The sequence below is a fragment of the Sinocyclocheilus rhinocerous genome, unplaced genomic scaffold (genome assembly GCF_001515625.1).
Source record: "Sinocyclocheilus rhinocerous isolate Xijiao unplaced genomic scaffold, SAMN03320098_v1.1 scaffold984, whole genome shotgun sequence".
In the NCBI taxonomy this organism is placed as follows: Eukaryota; Metazoa; Chordata; class Actinopteri; order Cypriniformes; family Cyprinidae; genus Sinocyclocheilus; species Sinocyclocheilus rhinocerous.
This window is the reverse complement of record NW_015643603.1, coordinates 951,715-964,789: the sequence shown is the minus strand read 5'-3', so window position 1 is coordinate 964,789 and position 13,075 is coordinate 951,715. Positions and strand designations below refer to the sequence as shown.

Genomic DNA, 13,075 nt, shown 5'->3' with positions numbered 1-13,075 from the left:
TACCAACAGGAACGAGGGCACTTGACGATGAATGAAAGGAAATGCGCTGTGTTTTCCGCCAACTGGCAACCCGGGGTCCCGAAATACAATTGGGTAAACTGGCAGTGGGCGGGTTTTACAAACCAAAACAGAGACGCACATTTTCAAAGGATAATAACTGACTGTAGCATTGTTTTTCAGATAAACAAGTATATAAACTTAGCATGTTTTTTAAATACCTGCAAACATATTATGGTATTTTTATGCTTTAGTCAAAAACTTACATACAGCACCTTTAAATAAACAAATATTCATTTTTATGAGCCCAAATATTTGAATACAATATTTTTGAAAAATGCCCATCCCTAAAAAAAACATGTAGATTTAAGTTTTATCCATCAGGAATTGATTGGATCATTAAAGTTGGACTTTTTAGACCAGAATGTAAGATTCAGGATTTTTCGAATTTTTTTTTTTTTAGAACTTTTCAATGCTCACTGCATTTATTTGATCAAAAACTGAGCAAAAATACAGTCAAAACAGTAATATTGTGAAGTAACATTACAATTTCAATAACGGTTTTGTACAATTTTATCATATTTTTAAAATGTAATTTATTCCTGTGCCGCTTTTCAGGATTCTTTGATAAACCAAATTTTCAAAAGAACATAATTTTCTTAAATTAAAATAATAACAGTATACAGTAAAAGTCTTTATTGTCCCGTAATCAATTTAATGCATCCTTGTTGTGTAACGGTGGCGGCCCCCAAAATATTTAAAACAACAGAATACCTTTAATTAATTAATTTGGGCACCAGACAGGATTAAGCCTGTCAAACAGACAGAAAGAAAATATCCCAAGTTAGCTTAAAGGAAAAACCTTCAGTTACAAAAATAATAATATTGATAATAATAACAACAGTTGTTTTTCCCACAACAATGCTTTGATTGAATATAAAGTTTTTAATCTTATATTGAAACTGTATAGGGTTTCAGTCACTTATATAAAATAAAATCTTACGGTTTAAATTACAACAAAAAGGCCCAAATGATTAATTTCTTAAAAAACAAACAAACTTTAGCATGGTAGTAATATTCTTTTTTTTGGCATATCATTGATGAATAATCAGGTCAGGTATGCGTATTACTATAGTATGATTTCGTGTTGACATATATAATAATCTACTTATGTAAAGTGAATCAGAGTTTGTAATGAAAAAGTCTGTTTGCTTATGCTTGCTTTCTGAAATGGCAGCATGTGAATGCAGGGTCTAATTTTGGAAGTTCACAGGCGTCAGACAAACAGGCTTAAAGGGTCGTAGTTCCCTCTAATTGCAGCATTTACACACACACACGTGCCATTATACACACTCAGCTAATTATACACATCAACACATAGCCCTGAAACTCACTAAATTATACATCTATGCAGTATCACAAGCTTTTAATAAACATCAAAACACACACTCTTTCCCACCCACTGGGCAAATTAATAATTACAACAGTCGGCATCTTTAGACACACACAAAGAGAGCTTTCTGACTTGTGTACGACCTCGCTGACACAAGGCACACACTGCAGCAACAAGACTCATACCTGGACACACATACACAGCTTCATTCTACAACAGAAATGGAGTTTGATTAGAAAAGGTTGGATCAGCGTGCGATATCTAGAGCTGTTCATCTGGGGATCAGAGTCTGAGGACTAATCTGTGTCTCCGTGATGGAGAGAGATAGCAGACAGCAGGCTGAAAAGAGGTGGATGGACGAACAGATGGCTGGATAGGTGCAGTTTTTTAACCCACATAGAGTTGAAAGGACACGTCACTCTCTTAAATGATCAAACCCTGCCGCCCCCTCAGATGAGAGACATGCAGAGAGGTGAGAGTTTGTGGTGTGTCTCACCAGCTTTGGAGTTTCCCACTGGGTGACATTGGCTGGAATATGTTCAGTAGTGGGGGTGGGGGGTTGTTGGGGGTCTAGCTGTCTCTGTAGGCCTTACTTAGTTATTCGGCTAGGACTAGAATAACACAGTATTAATGTTTCCTTGCAAAAACCCATTCACAGTGTGTGAAACGATTTTGATGAATGAAAACGAAGTGGGGAGAGACATCTGTGAGGGAGGGAAAGTGATTTGGAGGGAGTGCAGTGAATGAAAATGTGTGGGAGATTTGGTACTTGTTAATTATTAGCTGAATCAACTGCTCAGCAGGTTTCCGGGACACACAAATAGAGAGAACTAAAAAAAAAAACCATGCACACACTACCGTAAGTAAATACCAGAAAGCAATAGAACATGACTGACTGATGGATTAATAGTTTCATTTATACACTATTATAGTATTTATTATTATTTTGAATTATTTTTATATTTCAGTTTTCATTTGAATTTGAATTTACATTTTAGTAATTTTATGTGAACAAAAACTAATAAAAATTATTTTTTTTTAAAACATATATTTCCATATAGATTTAATTTATTTTAATTCAGATATCTAGTAATTTTAGTACTTACACTTAAATGTACTTATTTCAGTTTGTTGCCAAAGCAACATTTTTAATTTCTGTTGTTCTGGATGCATGGAAATGTGGATGGATGGACATGGCAAACGGTTGCACGGACAGATGGGCAAATGGATAGAGGAATGGAAAGATTGATGAACAGATGCTAAATCATGTATTAAGATATATTTGTTTATCTCTGATAGGTGCAGACTGTCTCATGGGCGTGTATCTGCTTTTCATCGGTGCCTTTGACATCAAGTATTGCGGCGAGTACAACCGTCATGCTCAGATATGGATGGAGAGCCTGTCCTGCCAGTTGATTGGCTCTCTAGCCATGTTGTCCACAGAGGTATCCGTCATGATGTTGACCTACATGACACTAGAGAAGTACCTATGCATCGTCTTCCCATTCCAGCATTACCGTGCCGGACGAAAGCAGACCCTCTGCTCACTGACCTTAATCTGGCTACTAGGATTTATCATTGCCGTTATTCCCTTCTGGGATAAACAGACATTTGGAAATTTTTATGGGCGGAACGGAGTATGTTTCCCTCTTCACTCAGACCAGACAGAGAAACCTGGTGCCAGATGCTATTCTACAGCCATTTTTCTCGGTGAGAGCAGAGGGCACTGGAGTGTGTCAATTTTGAACTGATTATGTTTGAGACCTGGATAAGCCAGTGTGTGTGTGTGTTTGTGTCATTCTCTGGAAGTGACTCAGTTTTGAATTGGGCTTTTCCTGGATTATCTAACAATTTTACTGCATTTCCCCAGAGATTCAACCATGCTGGTTTTTTAATAAAGTAAAGTCAGAAAAAGATCCTCCCTGGTTGCAACTGCCACCAGTCTGTCACTGAACCAATAAAATAAATAAATAAATACATTCTTTTAATTACTATTTTTCTCATTTTCCAACAAAAATATCTAAAGATACATCTCTTTGGAAAAAAAGTTTATAAAATATTAAGACTTGTTTTAAGAGAATACATAATGAATTAAGTATTTTTAATTTCCTCCCTGCCATTTTTTTTTCAATGGAGTAAGAAAACTTAATTCAAAATTTGTCTAAAAACCTAATATATACACAAGTCTTCTTTTATTAAGAAATTCCTAATATAATTTTTTTAATATATATAAACAATAAATACAAAAAAGGTTCCCAAGCAGATGTCTCGTTTTGAGGATGTTTACAGTAAATGTTTTTTTTTTACTAGAAATTAATTGACAAAATAAAAAGGCATTTTAAAAAATATATAAGCAGCTAATGTAGAAAAAGGCTAAATTGGTGAAACTTTCACAGTCAAATTCACATTTGTTAAACATCTTATTTAGTTCAACACTTTTCGCTTGATGTTACTAAAGATTTCTGTGTGTTTCTCTGTCAGGTCTAAATCTGCTGGCTTTCGTGATGATTGTATTCTCCTACTCCAGTATGTTTTACTCTGTCCAGAAGACAGCGAAGACAGCACGTCAAACAGTATTCGATCGAGAAGTCACTATTGCAAAGCGATTTTTCTTCATTGTGTTCACTGATGCCATGTGCTGGATCCCCATCTTCCTCTTGAAGATTCTCTCACTACTAAGAGTACAGATTGCAGGTAAGCAAACACGTGTGATCACATACTACCTAATATGTGTGAAAGAATATGCCGGCAGGGCATTATAAGTGTGTCTCTTAGCTCATAATTGCTGTGACCGCAGTTTGGCTGCACATTAGCTAATGATCTTAATGAGGCAGCTCATTAATATTACACCATGGTGAAATGAGACCTGTGCATTGCTAGAGCTTTACATTCAAATCTGACCTCTGCTTTAGTAGATATTGATTTTATTTTATTTTTTGCTTTGTGAACTTTGACACATTGCACAAATGCATTTACATAACTACTATAAATAAACTGCATCACATGGACTGACAAGTAAACATAAATACATCCATGGGGACATTACTCTTAAAGGGACATCTTTTCAGTAGTAGTAACCTTAAGGTACATTATACATTTTTAGGGGTATATAAGTTACAAAGTTTTCCCTTTAAGGTGAAGGTACTAGGTAATACTAGTATACAACTAATAAGATGCTAATATATCTTTAAAAAAAAGAGAGAGAAATAGAGAGGGTAATATGGAGTATAATGTTTGGTGAAGTACAGATAAATCATTTCAGATTATTAAAAGGGAGAATCAATCCTGTCTAGTGGCATATTGTTAATAAAATCATTAAAAAGTTGCACAATTTTACAGAATATTTTATTTATTTATTTATTTTAACTAGTATATATTTTCTAGGGAGAATCAATCTTGTCTAGTGGCATATTGTTAATAAAATCATTAAAAAGTTGCACAATTTTACAGAATATTTTATTTATTTATTTATTTTAACTAGTATATATTTTCTAGGGAGAATCAATCTTGTCTATTGGCATATTATCCATGAAGTAAACAAAAAGTTGCAAAATTTGAATGAATATTTTTAGTTTTTTTTTAGTTTTTTATCTAGTATGCTATCTTTCTAGCGGGATTACAGCTTTAAAAATATCCACATTACATTTGATAAATGAGTATTGATTGATTGTTAAACAGTTGACTTTATCAACTTTATCACAGTTTCATTGTTTTCCTTTATCCTGAATTTTAAGCCTGAATCCAGATATACAGTAACTGTTTGCCCCTTGTAAAAATCTGTTGACAACTGTCATTTACGAAACATGCAAGTTATGCAAATAGCCGGTCTGAGCCGAGAGGCACATTTTTGATTAGTAGATGAGGAGCTGAAGCCCCGGGCACAGGGACGATTAGACATTCAACAGCGATGAGCACACATGAACACTTATCAGCTAGAATGGCTTTGCAGTTCTTCTCGTGGACAATACGGTTTAATCTGCACTTTCTTTTCTCTCTCTCTCTGTCTCCTCCAGGTACCATCATTCTGTGGGTGGTGATATTTATCCTTCCTATAAACAGCGCCCTGGCTGTACTTTGGATCAAATAAATGCAGCCTTGGTGAGCAGAAGAGAATTCTTAAAAAAACAAAAAAAACATTAAAAATCTTATTGTTCAAAAACTTTTGACTGGTAGTGTAGGCTGATTATTCTTATAGATTGAAACAAATGTGCTTCAGCCAGAAAAAAGGGTATGAAAAGTGCTCCGAGTCGCTGCAGAAAACAAAAAAATTGAACAACAACAAAAACTGGAAATGTTGCTGGAGACGGGCTTATTTAAAATGAAAACGGATTCTCTGCCAGCAGGAGGCGCTTTTAGAGTGATAAAACTAGCGGTTTCTCCAGTAATGGCTGTAATCAAAGCAGCTCCGCTCATGAACGCTTCTTTATCAGATCAAATGAAAATGCCATCGAAACTTTTCTGAAGACAGTCAATTCCCTTCAGAGATACATTCATATAAAACACCCGCGCCGTGTTATGATTTTGAAACGTGCAGTGCTCATGTTTATTCAACGAAGTCAAACGGCACAAATAAATCAATGTATGGGAAACTGGTAATGTATATCGAAATATCGGAAATGTGTTTAAAAATCATATCACCGTTATTGAAAAAAATTATATCGCGATACATATTGATATTGAATTATTGTCCAGCCCTACTGGAGAGGAAGAAATGGGTATAGAGAAGATTTCACAATCAAAGATCAGACTAAAACCAATCATAGCACTTCATCCATGAAAAAATACAAAGAAATACAGATCATTATGGTGTTCACGTTGGCATCAAATGACAAATGTGTTCCAGATTGCTGTTATTAAGATTACATTAATTTATTGTGTGAGTTTATTATTTATGAAACTCACGGCTTTCATTTGTCTGCTGTAATTTGTCAGTTGTCTACAATATGTAAAATGAATGTAGAATCCAAATAATTGCAATGAATAAATTATAATTATTTCATTACATTTCATTGCACTCATTTGTCAGCACTGACTCCTTTTCCTTTGCTCTGACGTACTTTTTTTTTAATCTTACCACTAAATCAGCTTGTAGAGAATGCCTTTTAAGAAAGACTTAGGATAGACCTCATTATCAGAGAGCAGCTTTACTGAATAAAGACGTTCATTGATCTCCCTGGACTGCACAGTCCTAAAAAGCATCCCAGGACCATCAACTGTTTACTGAGCTGAATGAAGTTTGGGATTACACATTATTCAGCCTCGAAAAGTCTAATTTTCAATGTGTTCTGTTAAAAAACTGTTTAAACAAGAAATATTCTTCATTTAAAAAATTATTGTTAGTTTGCATGCACTAGACAAGGGTTCGTTAACACTGTCCTGCAGAGTTTTGCTCCAATTCCGATCAAACACACTTGAACAAGCTAATCAACATCTTCAGGCAGGTGTGTTTGATCAGGGTTTGATTATTTCACAATCATAACTCAAAAACAAATTGAAATATACAATTTTTGGTTTGGAATACTTTACTTTTTTCCAGGTAAAGACAAATCCACGTCATGTATAACATAAAAGATAATATATATATATATATATGTTACGATAAAAAGACATTAATAAATGTCTCCCACTCAAACTTAGCTGGTTAAAGACTCAACAAGGTGGACTCAGACCCAACACTATACAGCTCCATCCATCCATTTTCCAAACCACAGGGATGCTGGAACCCATTCCAGAGTCTCCTGCTGTAGGCAGGAAAACACTGGAAGGATGGTCTAATATACACAGTCACACTCACACCTAGAGGCAACTGAGTGTTTCCAATTCACCTGTCCCTGCATGTCTTTAGATTGTGAGGAAATTTCTTATCTTACCTACTACACAGTGCCTTTAAACAAAAAATCTGAATGTCCTTTCAAGGATTTTATGCCACAAATATGGGAAATCCAGTAATTATTTCACCCTCAGAAGTGCTCATTGTATCAATAAGCAAACTTTTGTTTCCATGGACTGAAATTAACTATATGCCAACCAATCAGATTTGTGTGCTATATGCATCAAATGTGGGCATGCCATCTAAGGCTGAGACTAGGATTTGTTTTGATTTACCACCTATTATTTTCAACAGGTCCTCAAATCAGCAACGGAGATTCGTTTTAATAATGTATCTGCATAATGACCTTAGACTGATTTAAATGCAACCATAATGTCTATAATGCTGTATCACATCTAATGCTACATTTGATCCAGTTACAAAAAAGACCCTCTATCTCGCATTGATTTAGGTATATTTTGACATAACAAACAGAATGTTATAAGAAATCTTATCTAATAGTCCTGAAATGTGGCCTCAGTGATTTTTTTCTGTCACCTGAGCCAGCCAAGCTATCAGACAATCTATTCATCTAATCGATACAACAGATGAGGCACAATCAAGACTGAAGAGAGAAAAGGAGAGGGTGTGAGAGAGAGAGAGAGTGAGAACATCACAGTAAATCAACAACCAACCTCATCTGTCACCCTGTGAATAAAACTTGCAGAATGCATTTATGCGACCTGCCACATCGAGAGCTACAGGGAATTTTTCAAAGGGAGTCAAATTAAACTATATTCATTCAGTGTGTTACACTGTAATCTGTAGCAGGAGATAACACAGAGGAGGAACCACAAAAGAACAAGGAAATTCAAGAGACCACTGGCCTGTGAAAGGCTTCGAGCCAAGCTGCCCGAAAGAACAGGAAACTGCTTTGGTTTCTAGGCAGGTGATCAACAGGACATTACATTACATTATTGCTATTTAGCACATGCTTCACTATTCAAAGTCACTTCTTTGAATTGGGAAATCCTCATTTTGGGTATCCTGGGTTTCCTGGGTAAGTGCCTTGCTCAAGCGGACATTGGTTCTCATGAATTTTGCATCTCAAGCATATACCTTGTTAAACAGACTTTTATATATATAAAATTTTATTTTTATAAATAAAAAAAACGAAACACCGTGTGCACTGTTGTATAAAATTAATAGCACATTTGTGCTCGTGCATGTAGGCCTACTGATTCAGAAAAGTACATTGCTTGTTCAATGAATATAAAAACTCATACATGGGTATTTTCTCTTAAATTGGTCAGGAGACTGTTTTTAAATTCTAATGAAGGAAAAATCATACCTTTTCTGTTGTCTTCTTTTTAAAGAAATTCAGTTGCGCTTGAACAATGTCGCGAAAAATGACGAAAACTTGCTTCCGCCAGTGCGCAGCTTGTTACAGAACCGAGTTCTGATTGGCCAATCGCCCTTATTCGTGAATTATCTTAAGTAGATAATTTTAACATTTAATTTGCATTGATAAATTTTACATAATACACATTATTAATCCAAAGGGGATGGTAGGGGGAATGGTGGTTTTACTGAGGGGATGCTTTTTGTCATTTTTTTTCAACCAGGGGGATGCCATCCCCCCTCAATTCGAGCCCTGTATATATATAGTTTTAGTAAATAATCTGGAAAAGTGAGCACACTTGCTGGTGATTTTTTTTCTTTTTAATTTATCGCTCGCATTAGATGACCTCTATCCTTAGTTAATGTTTATACTGCTAAAATCTAGTTAAATTCTAATAGGATACAATACAATATTTGGTTATTTTGGCTTTCAGCTTTAGTAGGCCTATGCTTTTTATTTGTTCATCAAATTCAAAGAACCTGCAACCAAACCTAAATATGATAATTTTATTTAGATGCACTTGGGAGAAAAAAATCGATTCTGCGATGCAACGATTCTGAATTGATTCTAAACATTTCCGAATCGATTCTGAGCTTGTTTGTTTTCCCCGCATATCATGGCACGTGTGTGCGCTACAGAGACACTCGCGGCGGGTTTGATTGCACAGGATAACCACTGTGAGACACGCGCGCACTGCTTGACAGTACAGTAGATATGCTTTCATTTATGCCGTTTGGAATACACACGAAACTCAAGTACTGACAGACTTTCACCTGCGCTTTATATTTGTTGTTCTGAAGCTCGCGACTGCGATTAAATGCACTTGCATCTCCGAATACTTTTATGATACGAAATTGATGTAAACACCTAGTTATGTTTTCAGAACAAGGCAAAACATCTGATATGTCGAAATAGATCTGTGCATTAGTGTGAATGCAGCCTAATAAAGCTGCGACTGTCTATGATGCTATCAGTAACAATCAAACAGCAATAATGCTGAGGGAAAAAGAAAAACCCATAACTATGATTGTCTGTAAACTTTCGGATACTTTAGATACTGAAAGTGCGTTTTGTTTATCACTTGTAATTGTCGTCCCCCCCCCCCCTATTGCTTTATATTTGCTTCTGTGTTTTGAAGCTGTATTTAGTTTGTTTTGATTTATTATTAATCTGTAATTATTTTAAAAATAGCCTGCTTCTATAATTTAATAAAAATGCACAAAAGAAATTTGATATAAAATTTATATGAAAATGTAAATGTATAAGAAAATGTAGGGCAGTAATATTGAAAATTGAGGGTGCAACGCATCGTGACGCATTGTGATATTGAACTGAATCGAATAGGCTAGTTGACATGATAATCGTAATCGAATTCAATCTTGAAACCAGTGAAGATTCACACCCCTACTAGGAACGTGTGCATTAAATGTTGGACCTCTGAAAATTGCAGTCTGGAAAATGGCATCTGAAAATACCCATAAATTTAGAGTCTGTACTTTAAGTACATAGTCATTATCTGGGTTCTGTGTCTTGCTGCCAGTGGGGAGCCCATGAATCAATATAAATAAATATTACATTTACTTAGTTGACTATTTATTTAGCTCTTCTACATTGAATTGGTCGAGTTAACATAATTAGTTGTCAACTAATAAAACTAGTAAAGCTGATAAAAACATACATTTTTTTATCAGTTTATCAGGCTGTCAGTTGTATCTTCTGCCATAAAGATGAAGATTGATATTTTGTTAAAGAATAAGCACTTTGTTTTAAAAAAACAACAACAATTTATGTTCTATTATATGTGTTTTAACTACTTTTTGTATGTTGTATAAATATATATCTAGGTAACGAAGATAGATTAACAAAATAATCTTTTAGAAGGGCCACATCTATTAATTTTGCCTGGGGCCCCCACTTCATCTTGGTTCGCATCTGGGAACTCCTAGCTCCCTCCAGCGATGAAACATTCTTCTTTTTGTTGGTCTTGGTCCTGTTGCTTTTGGTCTATTTATTTATCATCCTATTAGTTTAGGCCATTTAGCTGTGCATGCCGTTTTTGACAGTTCAATTCGTGAGTCATTACGCACCTCAATTCATGGAAAAACAACCCAAGTTCCCCAAGCTCTAAGCTAAGCTTCCTATATGGCCCATATATGGACTATACGCCGAGAACGCCACAAATACCATCTGATTGGCTAAAGAATCTGACGGGACATGCGGCCACTTTATTTTTCCATGTTTACAGAAACTAGGGCTCAGTGATAACTTTCATGGGATATAATTTAATGCACAAAATTCCATACAAAAAATAAAAATAAATAAAAATCACTTACAGCACCTGTAATGATAAAATGCTCTGCGGATGCCATCTAAAACAACAATAATAATATAATAAATAAAATAAAATAAAAAAACACTTTCTGCAGTTGACAGAGCTTCAAATGTCTCTATAAACATTTGAAACAAACGGAATTTCCTTTTTTTGACATGCGGCCACTTTATTTTTCCATGTTTACAGAAACTAGGGCTCAGTGATAACTTTCATGGGATATAATTTAATGCACAAAATTCCATACAAAAAATAAAAATAAATAAAAATCACTTACAGCACCTGTAATGATAAAATGCTCTGCGGATGCCATCTAAAACAACAATAATAATATAATAAATAAAAAATAAAAAAAAAACACTTTCTGCAGTTGACAGAGCTTCAAATGTCTCTATAAACATTTGAAACAAACGGAATTTCCTTTTTTAAAAAAAAACAAAAACAATCCAGTCTTTTGTATTTTCTGACCATTCCAAAAACATTTCACTCTCATGTAACATTAAAAGGTGCTCGCCTGCTAGGCCGTCAGCACAGCATAATTGGCCAATTTTAGACACTTTAATAATTAATGAGGCAAAAAATAAGGAGCACTTTATCTCCCCAGAGAAATGACAGCTCACGTGGAGTTTTCACTGCGACAGGGCAGACTGTCAGCCCAGACTGTGACTCAGATGCAGTAATTACTCTGTAACAATCAAACAAATTTGGAACGAATACTGTAGAAAAGCAGCTTGTATAAATGGCAGTTATTCATCACTTGCCCTAAAATATATTTACCGACATGTTTGCCAACCAAACCTGTGTCCTTAAGTGTCCTATAACACCTTGTGCCAGCAGGACACCAATGTGGTTCAAATGGATTGCTGCACACCGTAAGACACCGATTAGTTGAATTAAATGATCTTTTCAGGCTTAACACCATGGTTTATTTAAAAGCTAAACAGAAACACTGAAACTTTTTTGGAAAAGCTCCTTTATTCTAATTGCACCACAGGCTAATTTGGCACGATACACAAGAGAGTACGATTGAAAATGTAGGAATCAAATCAACATTATTAGAAAATGACACTTGTGTTTAACACTGAATTATCATTCAAAAAAACAATAAACATTATGGGTAAATGGACCAGAGTTCTGTACATCACATAAAGAACATATAACCACATTGTGGCACTTGAACCATTTCACTATTAGGCAGAACATTTAAAACATCATACATGCAGTTATACTTTTAAATAAATAAAATACTGATATTACATAATGCCCTGGTGAAACAGCACAGATTTAATGACAAATATAAGACAAAAGACAAACACACACGTTTCTGTTTAGTTGCTCATAGGCAGTTAAGACAATTAAGAACTAATAAGAAAAAGAATCATCTAATTGCATCACAAAAACTATCTTAGCTTTAGAGGAGATAGAAATGTAAAAGTAAAGAAAAAATAAAGCTGTATTAAAGTCTCTTGAATATCATTCCCATGGATTCCATGCAGACCTTAAGTTATTAAAACTTCACAAATGAAGTTTGCCACATGTAAATGGCTGACGCAAATAAATAAAAAAAGGGGGTAGTGGAAAAGGAAGAATAGGGATTGAGGACACAAATATAACTGATGTAGAAAATTGTCAGACTGATTCAATTGGGCCTGCATTAGATTATCATATACTGTATGAGTGAAGAGGGTGTCACATTTGCTCAACAGCACCACAGAGAAGATGATTGGAGTCTCTATGATGTCTGTCGTGTTGGACTGATGATGCACAGAATGCAGAGTACACAGGGAGCTCATAACAACAGACCCCGTGTCTTATCACGTTATACATGTTTGGTGATTGACTGCTTCTCTTTGCCAGCTGGTAATTATCAGTGCCACATGGCAACATTTCTGTGCAAGTAAAAAAGCTAAACTTGTTTACATTTACCCTGAGAATGAATGAGGTGTCTGACAGACCACACCGGATTATTAGACAAAGAATTTAAGGCAAAGAAACAGACACACTGCTTAACACAAACAGATATAAACACTCACACAAACAAAACACGCATACAAGATTAGACACAACGTCAACAGTATGATTGTGAGCTTAAGCTTTTTCACATTAATCATCCATGGCTTTTAAAACCACAACAGGGTTTTTTTT

The 13,075-nt window shown here is 35.1% G+C and overlaps 1 protein-coding gene across 1 annotated transcript in view; it reads left to right on the top strand.

Annotated features, from left to right (window-relative positions):
- The window catches only part of LOC107757506 (relaxin receptor 1-like), a 49,754-nt gene extending 44,277 nt beyond the window's left edge, over positions 1-5,477 (top strand). The window contains exons 15-17 of the mRNA XM_016574993.1: positions 2,690-3,100; positions 3,872-4,084; positions 5,404-5,477. Coding sequence (XP_016430479.1) covers positions 2,690-3,100; positions 3,872-4,084; positions 5,404-5,477 — 698 coding nt within the window. The remainder of the gene's footprint in view (positions 1-2,689; positions 3,101-3,871; positions 4,085-5,403) is intronic.
- Positions 5,478-13,075: the final 7,598 nt, after the last annotated feature.